General features: G+C 36.7%; 1 protein-coding gene across 5 annotated transcripts in view; it reads left to right on the forward strand.

Annotated features, from left to right (window-relative positions):
- Window positions 1-24,549, forward strand: part of ATRNL1 (attractin like 1) — a 513,588-nt gene that overhangs the window by 185,241 nt on the left and 303,798 nt on the right. For all 5 annotated transcript variants that reach the window (XM_030487970.1, XM_030487973.1, XM_030487971.1 and 2 more), the window contains exon 21: window positions 5,284-5,336. In XM_030487970.1, the coding sequence (XP_030343830.1) occupies window positions 5,284-5,336 (53 nt within the window). The remainder of the gene's footprint in view (window positions 1-5,283; window positions 5,337-24,549) is intronic.

Here is a 24,549-nt window from a genome sequence, read left to right on the forward strand (position 1 = left end):
TTGTGCAAGATCAGGAACTGAGGCAAGGAGATCAGAAGCAGAAATTGATAATGGAAGACAGCAGAAGCAAGACCACTGGCTAGATAGCGGAGACGGGACAGAATGAGGAGTAAAGGCTAGAACAGAGTTGTGCAGAGATTGAACAGTAGTCCTAGAAGATACTGTGACTCATCTAAAAGCTGAGGCAAGCCACCAGTCAGGGCCAAGGTCTGCCAAGTCCATTAGTCTTTATTTATCAGGAACCTCTTGCAGGTGCAATGCTGAGAACCTAGGTAAAATTCCAAGCCCATTTATGACAAGCTGTTGATCAGAAAGGTGACAGTTCTTCCCCAGACTCTGTGGAAGTGGTCTGTGTTAATTTGCAAGGACAAAATGTGAGGTAAGGGTCATAAATATTTACTCAATATAATTGACAAGCCTGTGCCTGGGCCAAGAACAAGATACAACTGCTTCAGCTGGGAGTCAGTTGAATAAAAGAATACTGTCATTTAGAGTGGTCTGACATACATTTTTGTCTTTCCTGGGAGTTTGGCATTAAAATCAAACTCAGCTAGAGGAAATAACCAGCTACATTTACGTTACTCTTCCCCTGTTCCTGTTTTCCTTTGCTTGGAATTGAATTGAAGGAAAAGGTTCACCTGTCAGTGGTGGCAGCAGAACTACAAAAGAATTCTGTCTTCATGATGAAAGGTTAGATGAACTGTTAGAAGAAGATTTCCATATGATGTTTGCTAGTCTATAAAGCTGTAGATGTAGGTTGGTGTTATATTCTGACAGTTTTCGTTAGGTGAGAAGCTTGAAGGTGTGCACTTACTTAAGGGAGATACTAGGGAGAACAATAAAATTAGACATATATATATATATTTGTCTACTGCTAGTTCTTTAGCTTTCTTAAGTTTGGAAGATGCAAATGTAATGCATGAGATGATACACATTGCTAAGCTTCAACAGAGGGTTATTTGTAAACTCTCTCACAAAAAAGCCTTTAATTCATTAAAATAAGCCCAAATCTGTGAATCTTGTAGAGGGGTACTTTTGGAGAAATTTATGGTATTTAAAAAGAAAGCCAGAAATTACCAATCACTTCATCATAAACATGAGAGAAGTGGGGGTTTTTAATGCATTTGTCCATAACTTTTATTTTTAACTCCCAGGAAATCTGGGGAGAAAAAAGAAAGTGAAAGAAAATGGTTAGGTTTTGAAAAGATAATTGAGGGAGAGGTTGGGGAGTAACTGCTAATAGCAGGCCATCAGAAGGTCAGTGAGCTTGATGAATTGAATACTTTTGTATTGGAACAAACCATAGAATTTGTACGTAACCTGGGAGGAGCCTTCCTCCATTTGTCCTTGTAAATGGGAGTTGTATCTTTGGAGTCATGCCAGAGTGGAACTGCTCATTCATTATCACCACTTAAAGCAAATGATCATAGCCTTGTGGCACATAAAATAACGAGTGTAGCTCCCATTTCGCAGATATGAGGCATATATTATGCTTCACATATGGTCAAATGTGTGGCGGCTTTTGGCATAGCTACAAAAATTACTACAATGAGTAAGGCTCATAAGGAAACAATTCAGCGAATAGGAAATTTTGTAATTGGAGCCATAATTAGTGACTAATGCAGAGCAACACATATGCTTAATGAAATAGGATAGGTTTAAAAGACAATGCTAAATTTATTCAGAACCTAGCATATGTTCTCATGTGAATAATTTTAGATGTATTCCTAATCCTATTAGTTTCATCTTTTCACTCCACTGAAAACTAAGTTTTTAAGTGGCATCTTTCATTTGAATTAAAGCAGGCTTCCCTAACTACTAAGAACTCCACCTCATGCTATTCCTAATAAACATTATGAAGGTGTTCTGCACCGAGGAGGAAGTGTAAGAGAGGGGGTGCAGGGTTCTTTCTCAGTAAGGCCTGGCAGCAAACGGCATAATAAACTAGCTATTTTAATAAGATGGAATAAAAAGAGGAATACAGATAGCAGGTAAATCTTATGCCCATTCAGTTGCTGGGAACCCTGTGTGCATGCAGCACTGGATGGACCCAGCATGGATTTTCTCCCAGTGTGCTGCACAGATCCTGTCCATGGAGAGATGCCTTCTCCCTCCCATACTATGGTGCCTTTTGTCTTATGTAGAAACAAAAACATGTACCTCCTCCAGATAAGCTGGAAGGTTCTTTGATAACACCCACCAGCATGCAGCACAGGCTGGCTTGGGGCTGTCCAGCGCCTTCCCTTACTCATGCTCACAAATAGGCTTCCTGAGCCAGGCAAACAAGGACCAGTACATCATATGTTCCTTACGCAAGATCACTAGGTCCTTGAGTACAATGACTTCTGTGAGGCTCCCAATACAGAAAGTATAATATATATGATAATATATCAAAATACTGTGCTGTGGTGTAATTCACTGTCTGTTTTTATTTTATAATTTCATCATGCATTATGCTGAAACAACTGAAACGCTGGCTGTAAAATTGCATTGCCATTTTCTCTTCCAGAATCTTGAAGGTCACTTCTATAATTGTCATAGAATTAGTAATTATTTGGATTTGAATGAATACTTATGAATACTTGTATATTGTAAAATATTCCTTACCTAGTAATTTCTGTATTAACCATTCTTTTGTGCATTCTTTTAAGTAGTGAAACCTGTGATGCATTAAACAGGTTTTGTAGAGATTTTTATTTTATGTATTCATGTGGTTTTCTGGTAATAGAAATGAAAAACCCAGAAAGGTATATGTGATGCTGGAAATCCCTAGGTTCTGGTAATTATTGATCCACAGGAGATGGATTCATCTGATTAGAAGGATAGTTAAATGGAGAAGAGAAGCTGTATAGAAACAACTTTCTTTTTTCATAAAGATTTTAAAGATTAAATAAAAATGAAAAGAAGAATGTCCTGGTTTGTGTTAAGAGCAAACTAAGCTTCTTGTAGACCCTGGGTCAAATCACCACAGGTTGGTGCTGTGGACAGCAAGAGTTCACAGCAGAATTTGTTTAGTCTCTCCTGAGGGAAGGTTGCACAGCTTATTGCTAGTGGTGGTAGGACATTGCTTTTCCATTTCCTACATAAATCATGCCTTTATCAGTGAGCAGCAGGGTAAGTTTCTTGCCGTCTTCCTTAGACTCTGAATACAAGTTATTTATATTAAATATATTTCTGTGTTTGGGTATAAAACCCCAGCATATTCTGAATACTGCCTGTATTTAATATTCTACTTTGCCTATGAAACAATTAAAAAGGAAAAAAATAATATTCCTCTTACAGTAATCTCTATCAAGTTGTTATTCGTTACATAATGTACTGTCTCATTTATGTGACAATCTTACAAGAAAAGGAAATTCTTTTAAACTCTTCATTCAAAGATGATCCTTTTCCCTTAAGCTCCTTCTTTCAAAAATGCCAACCTAATGACACTGTCAGACACACGAGTCTAATTTTACAAGCCTAATCTGTTTTAAGTAGTGAGCTGTTCTTTGAAGAGTTTAGTTAGTGTTTTGTGATGTTTAGAAAAGAACATGTCAGGCAGACTAGTATTATTACTTGAGATTATTTTCTCCTTTCCTTTATACATGCAAGATAGATACTTGAGCATCAATCCTACTTCTGAATTCTGTAGAAAGGACTGTAAGGCTAGTGTGTCTGTGTGGACAAGGACACAAATTGTGTGCTGCAGTTAGAGTTGAAACATAGAGTTTTTTGGTTTCTTGGTGTTTCAGCAAAAGTTTATCTCTATTAAAAAAAAAGTTAAATTTCTGTATAGTTGATTTTGTGAAGAGTTCTCACACTGATGTGAGACCAGGAGTGAGCAAGAGTCAAGGAGATGCTCTGCCTATTTGTTAATAGCATGTTAAGAATCATCAGTTGGAAACTATTGAACAGACCGACAGAAATACAAACATTATTCTACAGTCTGCAACTTGTTAAATGATATGACATGTAAGTTAGAAAGTTCCTTAAATATTACTCGCAAAGAAAATAACACCAAAAAAGATCTCATTGCAATGTAAATTGTTTAGAACAAAATAATGAAAATTTAGTCGAAGCTATTCCCAGATTTCCTCTGGGAAAATATTTATGTTTAATTTAATAGGCAGCGATAAGCTTTCTATTTGTGTTATGAATCATTCTGTGTATTTAATAGAAAATTATAATCTTGCTGGGGACTTCTGAGGAATAGCCAAGAAAATCAAAAGCAGAATAATCATTTTCTATCAAGGTACTTGGCATTTTTAGAAAAATGTGGTATGACTCAATTTGATCACTTTGAAATCCTATACGATATTTCATGCCTCTGAAAATAACTATATATCTTATCAATAAGATATATCTCCAGCTCCTACATGTACGTGTCTTGTCAGCAGCATCAGTACATTGTATTCAGTCTAAATTTCACCTAGTGCCCTAGATGGTCAATGAAGGAAGCAATTCCTTCTGAAGTTCAGAGAAGCTAAGTAGCTGACACACTGCTGTGCTTATAGTGCTACAGATATGGCTGCAATTCCTGGCTCAGGAGCCAGTTGCCATAGTCTAGTTGCAGCTACATTGCTTAGGACAAGATCTCTATAGCAGATAGTTTTGGGTCACCTCTTGGCCCTTTGTGGTGCTGTGAAAATGTGATTGATATTTTATGCTTAAGGATATTTTGGAAGAGTTGGAAATAAAATGAAGGAGGTATTGCAGCCTACTGGAGTGGTGTTTGTGTGGCTGGAAATGGAGAGCATAGGTTCCATTGCTAAAGGGATGGTGTGAAGAAGTGTCTGAGTTTGCAAAGCCGGGTCTCATGGTGCTTCAAAACTGTGCATGTTAGAGGGAGACGTATCTGGGGGCACTGTCTGCAGTCAACGATCCCCCTGATGGATGCTCAGCTGCTGTCTTGGAGAGGGCCAGATCAAAACCAGCCAAGGGAGTAGGGTATCACTGAGGTGGCATGGATAATGAGGGATCCAGTGCTTGATCTCCCCAGCTGGCTCCCTGTTGTTCATTAGGGGAGACATATCACCTATAGCAAGTCCTACAGCAGGCACCAACTTTAAGCACATCACTTGAATAAATGCCTTATACAAGAGCCTAGTGACTCTGGGTTTCTTTTATAAGGAGAGGTGTCTCTGGAAAGTAGCACACCCTAATTACGAACTATATCAAATACTTCTTATTTTCATGTAAAAGAAACTCATGCTATTTGGAATAAATATTCTAGCTGCATTTTTGTTAAGACTATACCGTGTTTAATGGGAATGTTTGGTTTTGTCTTTTTTCCCCCTGCAGCTGTGACTCTGAAAATAGGTATCTTGGAAATCCACTTAGGGGAACATGCTACTGTGAGTACTTATATTTTTAATATTCAGTACTTAAATGCTTTTTACATATTATGTGATAATTTCATTTCTTCAGAAAACCAAAATATTTTTCTTAAGATTTTCTGAAGTTGGGCATGTTGATATTTTACCTGAAAAATAAAATGCTCCACTGGGCTTCTCTGTTACTTTGTCCACAAGCATGCAAGTTAAAGTCTGCTAAAAGCTGATTCCTGATGCCTAGGTGAGAAGGACTGACCAAGCCATTGGGTTATTCTCTGTGCCTTGATATATGTGAATGAAAGGGATAAGTGCTTGTGTCATTGTTTATAAGACAGAATTAGTGGTGGGGAAATGCAAAGAGGCTAAGCAGCACTGTTTTCTGGGGACGTTTTGAATGGTTAGGCATTCTTCCTCCCAGGGATATGATACACAGCTGCTCTCCAGAGTACCATAAAATGATGCTATGTCTTGTCTTCATGTTCTTATGGTTGTAGAAAAGGTGCCTCTGGCAAAGTTGCTTTGAAGCATTACATTTTCATAGTCATAGTGAAAGACCTGAAGGGATGAGGATGCATATTACCCATGCGCAGAAATCCCTCAGTCAGCTGTGCCAATTTTGCTGTTCCAATATCAATGTTAAATAGTAATTTTACTCATTGTAAAGACATATGGGATATTGGAGAACACTATTTTACCTTTTGCGACTTTTCCACATACCTGCTCAATGACTGACAATTGGATCAATTTGTCTATAGCTTCCTAACATCATCCCTACCTCAAATTTAAATTTACACAATTACATATCTCTGAAAATATTTCTATCATGCATTCTGATTTTTGGTCTTGGTTTTTTAGCGTTTCATTGTAGAATATACACAGAAGCTCTGATTTAGGATCTCTTTAAGGCATCATTTACCTGATAAATGAATGTTTCATTTCTTTACTAATGTTTCTTTTCTACGTTAAATGGTTTGCATCTGCAAGGTATGTTTTACAGAACGAAACAGACACATACTGTATTACGGATGCTGACATACACCTAGGCCTAAAACATTTACTGTTCTTGCGAGGTATTAAAGAAATGTGGCATGAGTTGTTTTGGGTTTTTTTCCTCACAGACAATTTAGGTTCCAATGCAATTCTTTAAACTTAAATACTCCTTAAAACTGTGTTCTAAAGATACTGTTGATCAATAAATTCAATTCCATTTGTTGTTTGTTGCATAAGAAATTTTTCTTGTTTCAAAGCAAATTTCACTATTTAGAAGAATTAAATTTTTTTTCTAGAAATTTTATAAATTTTGTAGATTTGATAACAAGTACATAAGAAGCTCATGCTATGAAGAGAGTGCCATATACACTTTTTGATATGTGTATCAATATTTATTTTGTCCTTTAAAAATCAATGTTATTAAATTTGAGAGATGGAAAAGAAATTACAATAATGAGAGTTGTGGACCTCAGGCACCTCTGTGAAAAAACTTATTTTTTTGCTATCATGTTGCAGGTTGGCTCTATAAATCATGTTGGAGACAAATTGAGCTATATTCAAGATACCCTTTCACCTTTAACTCACTACTATGATTTGTCTTCTGTCAGATTTCAAAATAGTTTAAAGATCTTGTTGTTTTAGAATGATAAATCTTCTTTTAATACTTTTAATAATTTGAAATAGCATATATAAATGATTTTCAGAGTTACTTTATCTGGAGGTGATAAGGAGCCTGTGCTAATTCAAAATAATAGAGTTCTTTGTCTTGCATTTGGTGGCTGATGCATCATAATGGGAAATAGTTTGTTAATTTGTGGATAACTGACTGACCTCAGATTTCAATGACAGTTGCTTATCAGCACTGCCCATTACCTGCTAAATCATGTATGAAAATATATATCTGTCATAAAGAGATGTTCCAATTTCTTATCTACAGATGTATTTTAAAATATGGCTTTTCCATGGACTATAAGAAAATATTTTGCTTTTGTACAAGGCAGACATTTGGATGGTAATTTTCTGTGCTTATTTCAGTACCCTGTAAGAAACTTTCTCTTTAGACACTTCTACTGCTGCTTTACTTCTCCTTGAAGTGAAGAATATTCTTACTTTTACAGCACAGGAATAGTTATTGCTCAGGAGGGAGGAAAATACAGAGCATGAACAAATTGCATATACTTATGAGCAGAGTCAGTTTATGAGAAATAAAAATTCCAGGCACATTTGTTTCTCTGACTTAGAATCAAAAATCAGTGAATGGTACGAAAATAGGAATGCAACTAGTAATTTGCTCTATGGTTGAGATCTTCTTCAGGCAAGCTTTTAGTCACATGCTTGAGTTTAGCCATTTTCAAAATGGCCAGTTTTCAGTGTTCAAATTTTGTATTTTCACTTGTGAAATACTGCCCCAAAGTGGAATGCTTTTCTTAGCCAAAACATTAGAGTTCAATCCTGAGTATATGTCCAACTTTTGTATGATAATGGATGACCTCAATTTCTCTTTAACAGCAGAACGTGGCTTGAGAATGCTTGTTGCCTTAGAGGAAGTTTCTGCAACTTGTGATACTGTGAATACCCACTGCCCTATAAAAGTTCAGTTGGTTGCATCTCTTTCGGCTCTCTGCCCAGTTTACCTAGTTCTTCCTTAGTCCTCCTTCTTGCCTGTTATTGCCATCCTCAAGCCAAGCCTAGGAAGGAGAATGGACTGGTGGTGATGTAGGTACTGGTATTAACAACAATAGACTATCAAGACAGTAAGTAAACTCTCAACTTAGAGTTAGCCAGTGAGATAGGACAGATTGTTTTAGCTTCTTCCTTGTTTCCTTTTGTAGTGATGTGGGAGAGTAAGCAGAATATTAATACTGTACATGGTTTGTGTTGTGATTGGGGAAGTTGATCAGCACAAATGAAAACATGGGGAAATGTATAGATCTAGCATGATCAAAAAGAATGACATTTATATAGAAAGTAACATGCTGAAATGCTGCAGAGACTTCTAAATACAAATACTATGCCAAAAAAGAGAGTAGCAAAGCCATCAGGTCATAGGCATAACAGGAGCAGTTCGTTAAACATCAGGTTCAATCTATTACAGCATTTGAAAACATGACAGTACTGGATGTGAGTAGTTTTTCTACTTTAAATTATCAAAACTTAATAAAGGTACAGTAGGAAATGCGTAATAGTGTGTGCAATGATGTATTATACAGGAAGTGTGAAAATTGTCACCCATTGTTTCTTTTAAAGCTATTTTCATTTCATGACTTCACTGTATTGAAAAAGCACAACAGAGAGAACAAACTTTTCTGCGTAAGAGAATGAGAAAAAGCTTCATAGATATAAAAATTAGAAAAATATTGAATATGTAAGAATGCATGAGCAGCTGTGTGATAGTCTTGTCTATTCTAGTACCCGTTGTCAGTAGAGGCTGAATATGAATGCCAGGGAAAGAATATAGCAAACGGACAAACAAACAGTGCTATTTCTCTCTTTACCTCCAACAATTTGCAGCTCAAGATCTTTCTGAGAGGAGGATTTCTTGATCTAAAAGTGTTTGATATGCTATTGCTTAGGAATATCAGAGGAAATTTTATGAAACATTTCTTATACAGAATAAAAAGAATAATATGAACACAAAAGAAAGCTTCCTGAATTTAAAAGCCACAGTTTTGTTTGTCCATGTAAATATCCTTGTAGATTGAGTGAAAGTCTGCTTCTGGATGGTGTCTCTATAATTCTGGTAGGGAGGCTCTGTATCCCAAGGCCTTTCTGTTGAAAGCCAATCTTTCTGTGAATGATTGGAAGCTAATTCAGTCCGTATAAATGAATTCTGAGTGGAGGCCAGAGGTGGTTATGCAGCTGCCTTATGCATGTACACAAACCATAAATATACCATTTTGTCAAGATGCTTTCATATTTGTTGTTGCTATTGTTTTTTGGTATCTCAGCCAGCATGATGTATAACAGTGACACCTAGATAGCAAAGTATGCATCCAAATGGCTGGATTAGTTCTTCCCACATCAGCATTAGAAATACGTTGCTGTTGGTATCAGTGCTCCTGGCTGCAAAGAAACATGCAGCCAAAACAGATGGTTTTAGACTGATTAGGAGGAATCACTGGGGCAAATGCCACTTCTGTGATTTTGATCTGGGTTATATACAGACACAAAGCTTTAAATCATAAATAGAGAAATAGTTAAACCAGTGTCCTAGAGAAAATGAGAGTTTAAATATACAAGTCATGGTTTGTTAGTATACAGAGGGTGAATTATAGGCTTGCCAAACCCCACTTGTTTTGGAGGGATGCGATACTTTCCTTCAGAAACTCTCTTAGATATCTATATTTCTAAGGTCAAAATCTTTCCAAAATGTCTGTTTTATGTACATTACTGAGAGTGTCATGGTTCCAATGCTATGTTTCAAACAAGAAGTACAACTGATAGTCCAATACTACTAAATGCAAAAGCATACAACAAATCAGTACTGTGTGTGTAAATTGTATTGTTTGCCTGCATAGTTGTTAGAATTCCCAGATGAGTCGAGCACTCGAGTTGCTTATTCCACTAGGAAAATTCCTAGCTAAGACCAATCTAGTAGCCAGCTATGAAAATGTAATTGAAAAAAATGCATATGGATTTACATTCTTTAGTTTCTTATTCCCTTTTACCCTTTAAAAAAATGTTTAGAAGCATTTTTTTATTATTTCTGGGTACTACCAATGAAGAGAGAGAACAAGTAGCTTCTCAACTTGGGTTCTGCAGGTTCATCGCTCTTTTAAAATAGTCAGCAGTGGTGTGTTGCAGGGCAGCACGCTTCAGTGTATGAAACTTTCAGCACCCTAGGTCATCATCTTCACAGAAGAGTGGACATAAGCAAACTCTGCAAAAGGAATTGTTCTAGGGACAGATGGGTGCCGGATCTGGATGAAACTTGGCTCTGGATGCTCTCAGTTTGAGAGTGGCACACTGGGATCTTATAGAAATCATTTCCTGAGCTGCTCCAGCCCTGTTGCTTGAAATCTGGTTTATGCTTCCTTTTCCTCATCATTCCACAGCTTTTTTCTTATGTGTAGGATGCCACTAAGAAAGACTTGTTACTGGATTCCAAGCAGGTAATCTCAGCAGCATTTAGCTCAGAGCCCATTCCAAGGTTTGTGTGTCTCCAGTGCTAAGGGTACCACACTTTGACGATACTCCCCTCCAAATAAGAGACTGTGCATAGCGCTGCACAGGGCCGAAGACACATTGGCTTCCCTAATATTTGTCATACTATACTGACATAATATTATTTTTTATGTTGTTTTTAAAAAAACAAATTACAGGTTTTTCCTTTTAAAATTGCTGTGAGACTTTCAGACCTGACAGCAAAGAGCACAGTATAAGATGGTTGCATGCTAGTCAAGAAATGCAAATATAGTGTAATAGCTGTTGAAACATGTAATGCAATCTGTCAGTAAGAAAATACAATGTGATTTTTGAGCACCCTGAGTGTGTGTAGGCAAACATGCATGTCATGTGTATGCATTCAGGGACTTGGAGCATGGCATCTTCTATTAAAATTAAAAAAAATATATTATCAAATAAAATGTGTACTACAGGTACCCATAAAGCACTAGGTGGCAGACTTGCTATACTTAGAGAAAAATTAAACTCAAGAACATTCCAAGGAGAGTATTTTAGAAGATAAATAGCAAGTAGCAATTTTAATAAAACTGTTAGTGGAGATTTTCCAGATATTTAAAAATTATGTTGAAACTCAAAGGGTATAAACAATAAATTTTAGCTATGAAAAGTGTTTATTTTAGTGGAGTTGTGAGATGAATAGCAGCAGTTAGATGCTTTGATACTGATTTGTAGAATTCATGTTTTCTTTTGGGGAAACATTTATTTAAACAAAATATATACTAAAGCTGTAAAACTCTCATGCTTGACTTAAAATAATGAGTTCCACCAGTTGTATCTAACACTGATTGACTTTGATACAGACTAAAGCAATTTTTATTATTTATCAATACAGTAACAATAATGACTCACATTCTCTTTTGAATATATGGGCTTGCACAAATAAATTCTATTTAAAAAGAAATCTTCTTAGTGTTTAAAGAGTCTAGTGGAACAGATTATAGTTTAAATCAGACAATTCTAGGATAGTTTGAGACAAGATCAGCCGCAACAAACCTACCAACTTGGAACACATAAAGAGCAGCAGACAAATGGAGTCTTTGCCCTGAGCTAAAATAACCACACAAACCAACTGTTGCCTTCCAGAGAATTAAAACAATAACCACACCAAGAACCTGAAACTCCTAATAAAGTATTACGGTCTCACCCCAGGCTCTGCATACTCATTTGCCAAATGCTGGGTTGGCTTGTGGCTTTGTTGGGCAGGCTAAAGAAACAGTTTTGCTGCCAATCATTGTCAGACTTTGCTGTGAATTGGACAGTATTTCATTGTACGTTTTTATTTTTTTTAATATTGGGGATTTTCTTTGTTTTTTTAAAAAACACATTTATTTTAATGATGATTATTTGCTTTCTCTGGTAGGTTTTGCTGATGTATAACTGAATTTACTAACTGGCATCTGCTTACTGATACTATTTAATAACTTTTGCTAAAGTAGACAAAGTCATTATAGTGACTATTTATTTAGATATGCCACGCCTAAGTCAAAAGAAGATGCCACTACCGTGGATGAACTAGCTTTCTAACTGCTAAGTAGAAGAAAATAATAGATAAACATACATTGTAATGTATGCAAATAAAAGTGTGAACTAGAGGCCTTTATCACCTCAGAGGTCCCATAATTATTTCTTATATTATTATTTGTCTCACAAACATATAGTATTACAGTAAAATACCTACTACTTTAAAATTTACCTATTACTAGGAAATTTAAACAGGTACGAATTATGATTATTTATGGAACTATAAGTTTTGAAAATCTTGATGAGGTAAGAGTGAGACTCTATGGCTTGGAAAACTCATTCAGAAGAAATCATAGAATCACAGAATGGTTTGGGTTGGAAAGGACCTTAAGATCATCTAGTTCCAACCCCCCTGCCATGGGCAGCGACACCACACACTAAACCATGTCACCCAAATACCTTGCCTTGTATGGGACTGTAGCCCATATGTGAAACAGTTTTTTAAATGAGAAGGAAACCGATACAAATATCTACATATGTACAATTATTTTATTTTATTTTGTCTGCATGTTGAGCTGGGTTTCATAAGGATGAATACTTTTTGAATCCTTGTGCTGTATATACAGTGTGCTGTGTCTCTGTTTGTTTCTCTGACATGTCTACAAAGACAGAAGCTGTCAGTCCTCAAACACCTGGGAGACCTCAGAGCTCCCCAGGGCTGGAGTTGCAAGAAGCAAATGGCATAGTAAAGGATCCATCAGTGTCCCTTTACTTTCCCTTCTGACAGTAAAGGGAAAACCTTTGTGGTGGTTTTACACTTGCATTGCTTCCTTTGCTGACTTGCCAGGGAAAAGACAGAATTCTCGATCAGTGGAACTTCAAGGAAAGATCTGTTGTGAAATCTTGAACCAATTGAAATAGGAAAAAAGCTCCACCCTGACTTCAGTAAGTGGCTTATGGTTTGTGGGAGAACTTGTGTTGTTTCCTTTGACTGGGAGTTCTCAGAAACTCATGTATTATTCCATATCAGTTGGGGTACTGTTCTCCACTGTCAAGTATGAAGCACTTGAGGGTAGTTTAGCCTCGTCTGTTGTTACAGGCTGAACAACTAGTGCAGCTGGCTAGTTATTGTAAGGTATGCTCTTCAGTTGTCTTGAGTCCTGAACCACCTCATCTTAGCCCACATATTTGTAAGAAGTCAAGAAAGCAGCCTCAGATTTAGAATTAGTGTTGTGAAGCCTTTGCAGAGTATTTGAATGAAGGGCTCTGTAGGATACCTTAAATAAATTGAAGGTAATTTCTTTCTCAAGATGATGACAAGACCTTGGGTTACACAAACTTTAACAAATCTTATATTAGGTAAAATGTGGACATTGTCAAGTTCAACTTTCTAACTGTCTAACTCAGCTCAATTTCAGCATATTGTAAAGTAGCCTATGAGTCCTTGATATTAATTTATTGTCACTTTTTCTTAGCTTGAATAGTGAATATTGTTTTAAAATATGTTCTAGAAATATAACCCATTGTTAGCAAAGTGTAATTTGCTAGTCACTTGGTATAAAGTGTAATGGTGACATGAAATAGAAGAGCAAACTGAGAGAGGACAAAAAGCAGCAGTATACATTAGCAAAATAGATACAGTAGCAAACAAGACATTAAGGGAAAGCTGAAAAACGTATCTGTCAAGGAATATCAAGATATATTAGTAGAGAAGTAATATATCTGTATTTGATTTGTCTTTTTATGTTACGGGTAACTAAATATGCTTTACTGTGTTACCCCCTTAAGGAAATGCCAAGGCCATCAGAATAATTTTGGAAAAATGACAAGCTATGCAAAATGTGGAAAGAAAAATCTTAAAAGGGCAAAAATCTAACACTTTTTTATCAGTAAAATAAGAATTTTAGAATTCCACTCTTGTTGAGTAGAAATAGGTACCACAGGCTAGGCAGATTTTACAGTGTTACAGGCTATCATTGCGCTAGGAATGGCTAATGAAAGAGAGGTGGTGGGGCACTGGCACAGGTTGCCCAGAGAAGCTATGGTCGCCCCATCCCTGGCAGTGTTCAAGGCCAGGTTGCACGGCGCTTGGAGCAACCTGGTCTAGTAGAAGGTGCCCCTGCCCATTGCTATGGGGTTGGAACTGAATGAGCTTTAAGGTCCCTTCCAACGCAAACCATTCTAAGATGAAGAGATGTCATTATTAGAATTAACGGTAGACTAAATGGTGGAAAGAGAAAAATGAAATTCATCTAGGGAAGACAACGTACAACTACATCATGTAAATATGCCACCTACTTCATGTTCATTGGTAAGGATTGCCTACTGCAATATATGGTCTGTGAAGGTCAGGTATAGGTGATAGGAACAATCAGCATTTTTCAGATACCGAGAACAAACAGACTGCCAGTATTTGCTATAGTTTGCTGTTACATTTTACATTATAATTCACTTCCTAGAAAAGGTGTGTCACAACGTTTGTGCCTGATATCTGTCAAAAAGTAGTGGAATCTATCAGTTCTGTATTAAACTAATCATCTGAAAAAAACCAACCAAATGAACACAAAAAAACAATGAAAGAGGAAGAGACTTATTCTATTTGTGCATTTCAGTTACTGGTACTTTCTTTCCATGGCCAAAAAAAGTCATGAATTAATGAAAGCACAGCTGTATCTAGTTTCTGGTTTATAGAAAAAATAGTGCTAGGGAAACAGAATTTCTTTTAATGTCTGGCAGCTGTTTGAGGTGGAAATTGAGTTTTCCAAGTCACTTTCAGAAAGAAGTCAGTGAACCCTGCTGTGGTGGCCAATGTTCCCTCTCTCAGGCAAAGAATAAATCTCCTCTGAAGAGTGGGTAACTGTGTTGGAGTAGAGAAAAACAGCCTTTTGGGCTCCATTTATCCTTCCTCTGTTGTTTCCATTTGCGTAGTTTAACCAGACAGTTTATTTTACATGCTTAACTGCCAGCCCTAAAAGTTAGATTTGTAGGAAGTGGGGAAGAGAATTTGGGTTTATTTTTTCTCAAGTTTGTCACTCTGTACTTTATACTAAGGGCAGAAGTATTTCCTCCTATCTGTTTTAAAGGCTCTATAGTCTGGATTAGGCATTATTACGGATATGCAATGTCATTTGTGAATGTTTGGAGTGTTAATATTCCATCAGTGATTTTTGCTGAATTGGCACTCAATTCTTAGCACGAGGAAAAAGCAGTGAGAAAGTTATTATTTAAATCAACAGATATTTCTTAAATATACCCAATGGTGTTTTAAATGAAAAGGTACTTGTGTTACATCTTCCTTTCAGAGTTGTAATGCAAAAGCGTTTCTACTGTCCGTTGTGCAAGTATGGCGATTTAGCATATTATATATTTTACAATACAAGTACCTGTTGCAGTTCCTGACTTTAAGATAAGGGAGACTGCACAGCAATGTATATGACATGCATCATTTCTGTCCAGTATGAAGAGCACTTTTGCTGAAAGTGTTCTGGATTTATTTGCTGTACGAGATTTTGGTTCTCAAAACTAACATGTTAAAATTGTTTGAGAAACAGCAAAGAATATCAGCAAAGTTGAAACATCTCAACTTCAATTTACATTGTGTATTTTGTACAAATCACGTGGAGTCAAGCGACATGGGGTAAGTTCTGACATTTGGACTGTAGATTTAAGGTTTCTTAAGCAAAGTTCAACTAAATAATGAGAAAAAGGAAAGAAGAGAATTTTGAAAATGTTGAGATATTACAGGGGCACCTACTTATCTTTGTGTATTTATAGCCAGTTTAGGAAGTGCATGTTCTGTCTCCTCTTAAGGCTGAATCAGCTAGAAGTTGCTTCTTTAATTGCTGAGATCTGTGTTTAATTATTCAAGAACCAGGATAAAAACTCTGCTAATAATCGAGATAGAAGTTATTGTATGAGTAACTTCTGAATATTCTGAATTTATATGAAAACTTGAGCATATACATGTATAAAAAAATAAACAGTTTAAAAATATTATTTATACTTTTGTCATGTCCATATTATCGGCTTTGATCCATTTTAGACATAAAAATCAATTTCTTTATTTTTAAAAGGAAACATGTTACCTTAATTATAGGGATTATACAATAAACTGAAAGTTTTAAGGCACGATTTAAAACAACATTAAAATTTGAGTGCTTTCATTAATTATATGACAAGAAACATCCCTCTTTGGGAATAACACATGACGTCAAACAATAATTTAATGTTGTTCTTAGATGTGAAATTTGAGTTGTCAGAACAAGGAGATCGGAGATCTTTTCAGTTTGTATAGACTATATCACTAAAGAAAAATAAAGAGAATCAGGTTAAGGAGCATTGATGCTAGTATACTGCAAAATGCTGTTTCATGTTAGAGTTGTAGTATTAGTATGAGTGTTGTAAAGTTGGTAATGCATCTAGATCCTTGTGAAGAAAACATCATGGAGAGATAAATTTGAATTTCTACCATAAGATTTTAATAAGTTTGGAGTTTTTTTCTTGATTCTGTTTGCATTTTTCTCCCGCTCTTCTAACACTTCAAGAATATCACAAGAATTAAGATATTACAATGAATCTGTTGTGACAAAAGTTCGTTTCCTGAGCAGTCCTTACTGTCAAATAATAACACTTATATTTTTTGACTAATCATGATGCCTGTGCCATGAGCTTTGAAATGCTCCACCATCAGAGACATCTAGACCTTTTTTAATTTTACTAATATTTTGATCAAAATTCTCTAGTTCATTGGTTTCCAAACTCTATAGAACATGGTCATGGGCAGAATTTGAAAAGGGTCTGCAGCTGTTCACAGAAATCCTGTCAGTTGTTGCAGTGTTTTCGGTTAAGAGTTTGGTGAACTATCCGTGACAAAATGACAGCCGGCTGTGGTCTATGGTTTAAAACCTTTAGGAACATAATCTTCAGACTCCATGCTTAAAAGAACCCAGGTAATTATATATGTTCTTCGGTTTTTAGATTTCAGCAACAGGTCTTTCCTTGTTTACCATGGCATTGACATACCTACATATTTACTTCTATGGCAGTTACAGTGAGGTGCATCTTGCCTCACGAGCTTTTTAAAACTTAATGTGTCTGGCCTTAAATAACCTTCTAGATGTTTCCATAGTCGGTAGAGAGAATCAAGGGTTACTCACCTAAGCTCTGTGCATATCTGTCTTAGAAAGACACCATCTTCAGAAAGTTTTAGTCTATATAGAGTAAGCCTATACTATTAGTGACATAATAATATATAGTAACATACTAGCCAAATAAAATTGTAACACAGGACATCTTTTTCTGTATCTATCTGCCTCACCCTTAGGATCAAAACCAGCAACTTATTAGATCTGTCAAAATAGCAGCTGAAAATTTCATAAGAGAAAATATTTCTGTTTAAAATTAAATTTAGTTACCAGGTTTGCTGATTATGACTCTAATCCCTGTCTTTCCATGGGCTTTTTAGCCTAGTACATTTTTTAATGTACAGAAAAGAAACAATGACTTGTCCTTTTTCAATTTTCAAAACTTCGAACTTCTGTGAAATTCATTCTCTCATGCCCTTTCTTTATATGGGAAAAGATGTATAAATAGTAAGTGCTGGAGTATTTTGAAGCTCATTCTGCACTCATTACATTCAGCAGAAATGCAAGTTTTGCTAGTTTATAGTAAAGGCTTCACAGTAAATGACTTTTTGTTTTCTCACAATGGACAAGTAATGTCAGACACCAACATATTTCAGTGTAACAATGAAAATGAGGCAGTAGATGACTGCTAGATGCAGACAACAGAGGACTGAATCAGGCAGCTGCTCTGAAAGTTCAGAATAATTATCATGACTGGAAATAGGTCTGGTGGTAACCCCCTAACTTTGGTATAATAAAAGCAGAATTTATTTCAGTCACAAATGAATATGATTTATAGCATTTGATAATGGAACTTGGTTTCAAAAGCAAGATGATTTTTGCTGTTGGAGAGGAATATGAATAGGACTGTTCTCAACAAACTCTTGCTGGAAATAGAGAACAATCGATAGAAAGAGCAGGAGAGAGACAAACAGCCTGTGCAGTGAGGAGGTGAGACTGTGAATTTTAGAATTGGCATGAATAGAGACTTCCCTAAATAGAAAAATGTGGGAAGACTGACTGTGATGGGTCTGATGTTGCAGTTGTGAGGGAGGTTCTTACAACTTTAAGTGGTTTCATGAAGCTAAGATAGAACAGCACTGTTTTTCTATTCAGAAAATAGAAATCTTTTATTCAGAAAAAAAAATTGTATTCAGATAAAAGTTGTGTGATCATTAGGTTGTAGTTGGGAATGAGACTTGTGAGTGGGCCTGGTTGCATGCTCTGTTCATATGGCTGTCTGACATACAATGCGGTCCTTTTGGGTTAGAACTTTTGCTAAACTTTCAATTTTGGAGTCAAAATGCTAGACATATCTCTCAGAAATTCTGTATATGGGTGAAAATCTTTTGCCATGTTGTTCAATTTTAGAAATGTGTTTTAAGAAACTATGTGACAGAGGCCATGGGAGAATGACCAATGGCCAAAGTTACAAACCCCATGAATGTGTCTAGCAATGTATGTTCTTGCTCCTTTTCTGGGAACTGGGGTTCATTCTTCCCTCTTTGCTGAGACATGTAGTGAACAGGGAAACTCTGCTGGAAAGACCTGGGGAAGGGGAGAAGCTAGCTCTAGAGTAAAGTGGTTCTCTAGAATTTACTCCAACCTGATTCTTAAAATTACTTAATAAAACCTTTTTATTGAAACACACTGTTCAGGCAGTGGGTGCCAGGAAAGCAGAAGAATTAAGTTTGCTGACACAATCATTTTCGATTTGCTTCTTTATTAGGGCATGATAGTAAAACTTCTAATAACATGGCTACATACTATTTCCCAAGGAACTTTCCCTCTACAAAGCACTGAATGAATTTTTAGGGAAAGAATCAGTGATAATGTAACAGAAAGATGAAGGTATGTTCCTTTCCTGTTTTTTTTGTAAAAGTGGAACAAATTACAGTGAATGATGGAAGGAACTGCAAAACAAGAATGGTCATGTGTAGTGTTATATAATTCAAGTATTATGAAGAATTGAGCTCTAGGTATTTCAGATTGGCTAGTCATGATTAATGGATATTTTTGTCGTTGGTCTTTTTGTTTCATTCCCTGTCCTATAAAATGAGACTAATAATGCCTGCTCATCTCTCAGTAATGTTGTAACAAATTCATTAATTTTTCTGAAGAACTTAGAAACTGGTAGTGATGAATACTATAGAAAGCCACATGAGAAACAAATTCTGTCTTTAGAAAAGGGTTTGTGTATTATGCAGTAAATGAGGCACGGGCCCAACACCAAGTGCTGAATGTAGAACAAAGTGTTGAATAGCTGCCCATTAAGTGAGCACTCACCCAAAAATAATTCACAGGCACCCTTGATTGTAGTGGTTCATTTTACAGTTTTAATATTCCTCTTTAATATTTCTCTTTTAATATCACTTTATCACTAATTTATATGAAACATATCCAATTTTTTAAAATATTTTAAAAATAATTACCAGTGTAATTATATATTCTTAGGGAGTTGTAGGGGCACTCAGGAGTACTGAATTAGAATTTCAAGTCAAGATTTCTGTCTGGACTTTGCTCTTTTGGGAACGCTCTGGCATTTTAGAAAGCACAAAGTTTTCTTGTAATACAAAAGCTTGAGTAAGGGAATAGGTCTGTTCCTTGGATATGAGTTTAAAATTCTCATATTAACCATATTGAAAGTCATCGGCCTTCATTAAAGAAAGAGAAGGGTTTCTTGAAAATTAACAGTAATACTAGGATTAAATAATTGCTTTGAAATTTGTTTTCCTCAATTAAATGGCTTTCTTCACCTAATTATTGTTTGTTCTCACATGCACTCATTACTGACATTCTGAATTGATTTTAATGACTCCTTTTGACTGTGAAAGCAGCCAGGAGTTTTGAAAAAATCAAAATAGAGAGGTGAAAAGGCTCAATAACCATAAGTCCTCAATAACCATATTTGACCGTTGATGATGTCAGGATGGTATTGTAGTCTTATCTCCCAATGTTCTTTTTCTACTTCATTCAATGATTTTTAATACACAAGGAAGCAATATGCCTGGAAACAGAAATTAGACTGTAGGAGTCCCCTCTCCCTGCCGAATACTTGTGTCATTTGACTTCTTCTGGTCTCTTTCTCTCTGTGTACAAATTGAATGTTCTTCCCATGCTGGTGTGAATCCTGCTGTTTCTTCTCCCTTGCCTACACTAAGGATATGAGGCCCTCACCCTGCTAGGCAAAAGTAGGAGGAGTTGGTTTTAATACTATCAAAAAGGAGGCAGCCTACAACATGTTTTCCTGGTGAGAACTCTGAAGAGGAGACTATACTGTCATGACGTGGCAGCTGATGTTTGCACTGAGCTCTGTAGTAGCTGTGTTTAGGATGTGCACTAGGCTGACTCCTGGAGAAACTTTGGCTCAAAAATACCCAGCTTGTGGGTTCCAAATACTCTGTGGTGGGAACTGAGATCTGAGCTGTGAGTGCTGAATTTGTATAGGAGATTTCTATGTCCTCAAGAGCTTTCCCTGTGAAACTTTAAACATAGAAGTTCAGGAAGTTTACAGATTATACTTCGCTGTGTGGTTCTTTAACTTCTGTCTGGCTGCCACTTGAATCACCTGTATCTTTTATTGGATTTGAGATGAAGGTCTGGGCTGCACATCTGAGCCAACAACACACTAGATATTTCCCAGTCCAGCACGAAGTAGGAAGGGATTATTGCTGTTGTAATGTGACAGTGGTTCTCTCTCTTTCTCTAAACATCAGTTGTTGGGTTGTTTTTCTTTTGTTTCGTTTTTAGTATTTCAAAAATATTAAGTGGAAAAATGTAAACATGGATGATTTTGATGACTTAGAGAAAATGAAACGCTGGATTTTAAGATTTTACTGAAAAAACCCAAAACTAAGATGAAACTGTCTTCTGCATATTTCCAAAAGATTGGGGATACAAAGAAAAGCAAGTAATTGTTAAAAAAATTGTTTCAGTATATTCTTTTTCAGTTAACTTTTTTAAAAGTAAAAGAATGCAACACCCATTCTGTAACATCATTAACATTTTTTCCATAGTTAAGAGTCTATGCAGTGCTCAAGATAACTAACTACCTAGGCTCTTTGGTAAATCATTATAGCTAATTGACACTTTGAATTTGAAATGTGTTGAGAATTAAGTTTAGATGAGGAAATATGTTTTGAAAAAAGGTGGGATTCGTGTTGTAGATATTTTTAATTCTTACAGAAAAATGAGTCACCAAAATGAACCACAGAATGCATCAATGGTACTTGTAGAGAATCAAACATTTTCTTCTGTAAGTCACTGAAATAATTCTGTAACTTTGTGTATTTATTTTATTTTCAGAGTTCACCTGATTTTGAAAACAGTTTTAAAATCTTGTTTCTGTAGGTCAGCCAGATAAAAATTACAAGATTGCTTTCATCAGGTGTTTCTCATATGGCAGTTTGATTATGTTTAGTATTTTTTATCTTTGTGCTATCATTGTCATCCTATGATACAATATAAATGCAGCGAGATTTTTTTAGTTTCGGTTTCTTTCCTAATTGAATTAATCTGTTGTCTGTGTGTCTTTATAAACCAAAGCACTTATAAAAAGTCTCATATGTTTATGTAAAGGGTGAAAATACTTACAATGGCTTTTTAAAGGTTTAAAGTAGAAACAAATATACATTGAATAAAATCTCGGCCTCTCTAAATTCATGATTGTAAATATATACAACAACATGTATCAACAGGATACACTGAATGTTCTTTAAATAGCTTTTTCTACATTTAGCTATAATACATTTGGCTGTTTATATATTTAACTATTCTGAACAGGTTGTGCTCTTACAATGAAATTTTACTTTAAATTTTGTATTTGTTTCCAGGCAAAGGTGTCTAGGCTGAATGGCACCGTGAAATGTGATGTAGTGTAACTGCTTAATCTGCTGATGTGAATTTAGGATATATTGGCATAGATTATGTTTTAGGGTTATGTTCAGGATGCAGCTTGGAAGTGGGAAGGAAAGCTGTTCTGCCTGCTGCAGTCTGTAGAAGGTGAAACCTTCTGGAGGAGAGGGAAGTGATATTTTCCCTGAGAGCTGCAGAATACTTGAAGGGAAAGTCTCCTAAGGTATAGGCTGAAACAGAGAGAGGAAGAAAAGTGAGACAGACAGCAGGAGGATGCAATAGATAGAGTCTTCTTTACAATCCCTTTTAATTTCTACTCTCATTTTGAATTTCCTCTTAAGTTAGTTCTTCTAATTTATTTAATAAAATTTAGCTTTAGAGCCTTCCACATTTGGGCTGTGTGACTTAAGAATAGGCCCACGCAAATCTTTTTCAAAATTTTGGCTGACCAGAAAGTAATCTGAGCATGAAAGTGAACCTCCCTCCAAGCTGTGAAACTTCTTCAGCATACTTCTGCAGTCCTTAGAAAGATGGGAAGGAAATGTTTGCTCAGTGCCAGCTCTTGCAGTTGCACCCGACTTAATTTGCACCATTGAATCACATAACTCTGTTAGGCAGTGCTCTCTGCTTCATTCAAGTCATATTCACTTTAGGCATCTTCCTTGAATTAACGGGAGGATAAGGCCCAGTTAGCATGAGTTCATAAAGGGCAGGTCCTGCTTGACTGCTTGATCTGCTTCTAAAGTGATCTCCCTGGTTGATGAGGCAAAGGCTGTGAACACTGTCTATTTGGACTTAAGTAAAGCCTTTGACACTGTCTCCCACAGCAATCTTCTGGAGAAATTGGCTGCTCATGGTGTGCATAGGTGGATTCTTTGCTGGGTTGGAAACTGGCTGGATGGCTGAGCCCAAAGAGTGGTGGTAAATGGTATCACATCTAGTTGGTGACCAGTAACTAGTGGTGTCCCTGAGGGCTTGGTGTTAGGGCCTAGTATTAGGGCTAGTGTTGTTTAATGTCTTCATTGATGATCTGGATGAGGTGATCGAGTGCACCCTCAGTAAATTTGCAGACGACACCAAGTTGGCTGGGAGTGTTCATCAGCTGAAGGATAGGAAGGCTCTGCAGAGGCATCTGGACAGGCTGGATTGATGGGCTATGGCCAATGATATGAGGTTCAACAAGGCAAAGTGCTGGGTGCTGCACTTGGGCCACAACAACCCCATGCAGTGCTCTAGTCTTGGGGAAAAGTGGCTGGAAACCTGATCGGTGAAAAAAGACCTGGAAGTGCTGATTAATAGAGCCGAACCTGTGCCCAGGCAGCCAAGAAGGCCAACGGCATCCTGGCCTGTATCAGAAATAACATAGCCAGCAGGACCAGGGCAGTGATCGTCCCTGTGTACTTGGCACTAGTGAGGCTGCGCCTTGAATCCTGTGTTCAGTTCTGGGCCCCTCACTACAAGAGAGACATTGAGGTGCTGGAGCAGGTCCAGAAAAGGGCGATGGAGCTGATGAAGGGTCTGTAGCACAAGTGTGATGAGGAACAGCCGAGGGAACTGGGATGGTTTAGTCTGGAGAAGAGAAGGCTCACGGGGGACTTTATGACTCTCTCAACTACCTAAGAGGAGGTTATAGTGGGCTGGGGGTCAGTCTTTTCTCCCAACAGGAGAAGGACAAGAGGTAATGGCCTCAAGCTGCACCAGGGGAGGTTTAGATTGGATATTAGGAAACATTTCTTCACCAAAAGGGTGGTCAGGCATTGGAACAGGCTTCCCATGGCAGTGGTGAAATCACCGTCCCTGGAAGCGTTCAAAACCGTGTAGATGAAGCCCTTAGTGACATGATTTAGTGGTGGTCTTGTCAGTGCTAGGGTAATGGTTGGACTTGATGATCTAAAAGGTCTTTTTCAACCTGGTTGATTCTGTGTTTCTATGATTAGAATCATCTATGAAGAGATAAGTATTTCTGCTTTGTAGCATCCAGTCTGTGGCCAAGATAGTTGATGGTTTGTCCCTCTGTACTGCAGGTTGAATAAAACCTTCATAAATTGTGTTTATTAGTGCTCAGAAATGTGCTCCTCCTGATTAGTTTAGTGAAGATCTTCTCTCTCCAGTTTGTAGGGCTGACTTGCATAAGTTAGAAGTCCTTTGGCACCTTTGAAGAATCCCAAGGCTAGTTCCATGTGTTTCAGAACCCTTTAATAATCCAAGCTGTGGTATTCACGGCTATTTGAGTACTGCAGAAGAGATAATGTCTACAGTGTGTAATATACAACTATCTTTGATACTATTAATGGAGTATCTAATTAAGTAACTGCTAATTAATTAATAACACCATAACGTACTTTGGGATATCTTGAGTATAAAAGGCATAGTACGCAACAATCTTACAGTTGCAACTGATCTACAGTTGCAACTGATCTACAGTTGCAACTGTATTGTAAGTAAAAATGCAGTTAAAAAAGTGGAAATATTTTTCTGATTTGTTACAGATGGTAGAACTATGAGGAACTTTATAGTTTAACATCTTTTATCAATGTAAGGACTTTTCCTGCATACTTCAAAAACTTAGTTCCTATTTTGTTGGCTTTTAGCAAGTAACACATAAATTCTAGAAAAAGAAA

The sequence above is a fragment of the Strigops habroptila genome, chromosome 5 (assembly GCF_004027225.2).
Source record: "Strigops habroptila isolate Jane chromosome 5, bStrHab1.2.pri, whole genome shotgun sequence".
In the NCBI taxonomy this organism is placed as follows: domain Eukaryota; kingdom Metazoa; phylum Chordata; class Aves; order Psittaciformes; family Psittacidae; genus Strigops; species Strigops habroptila.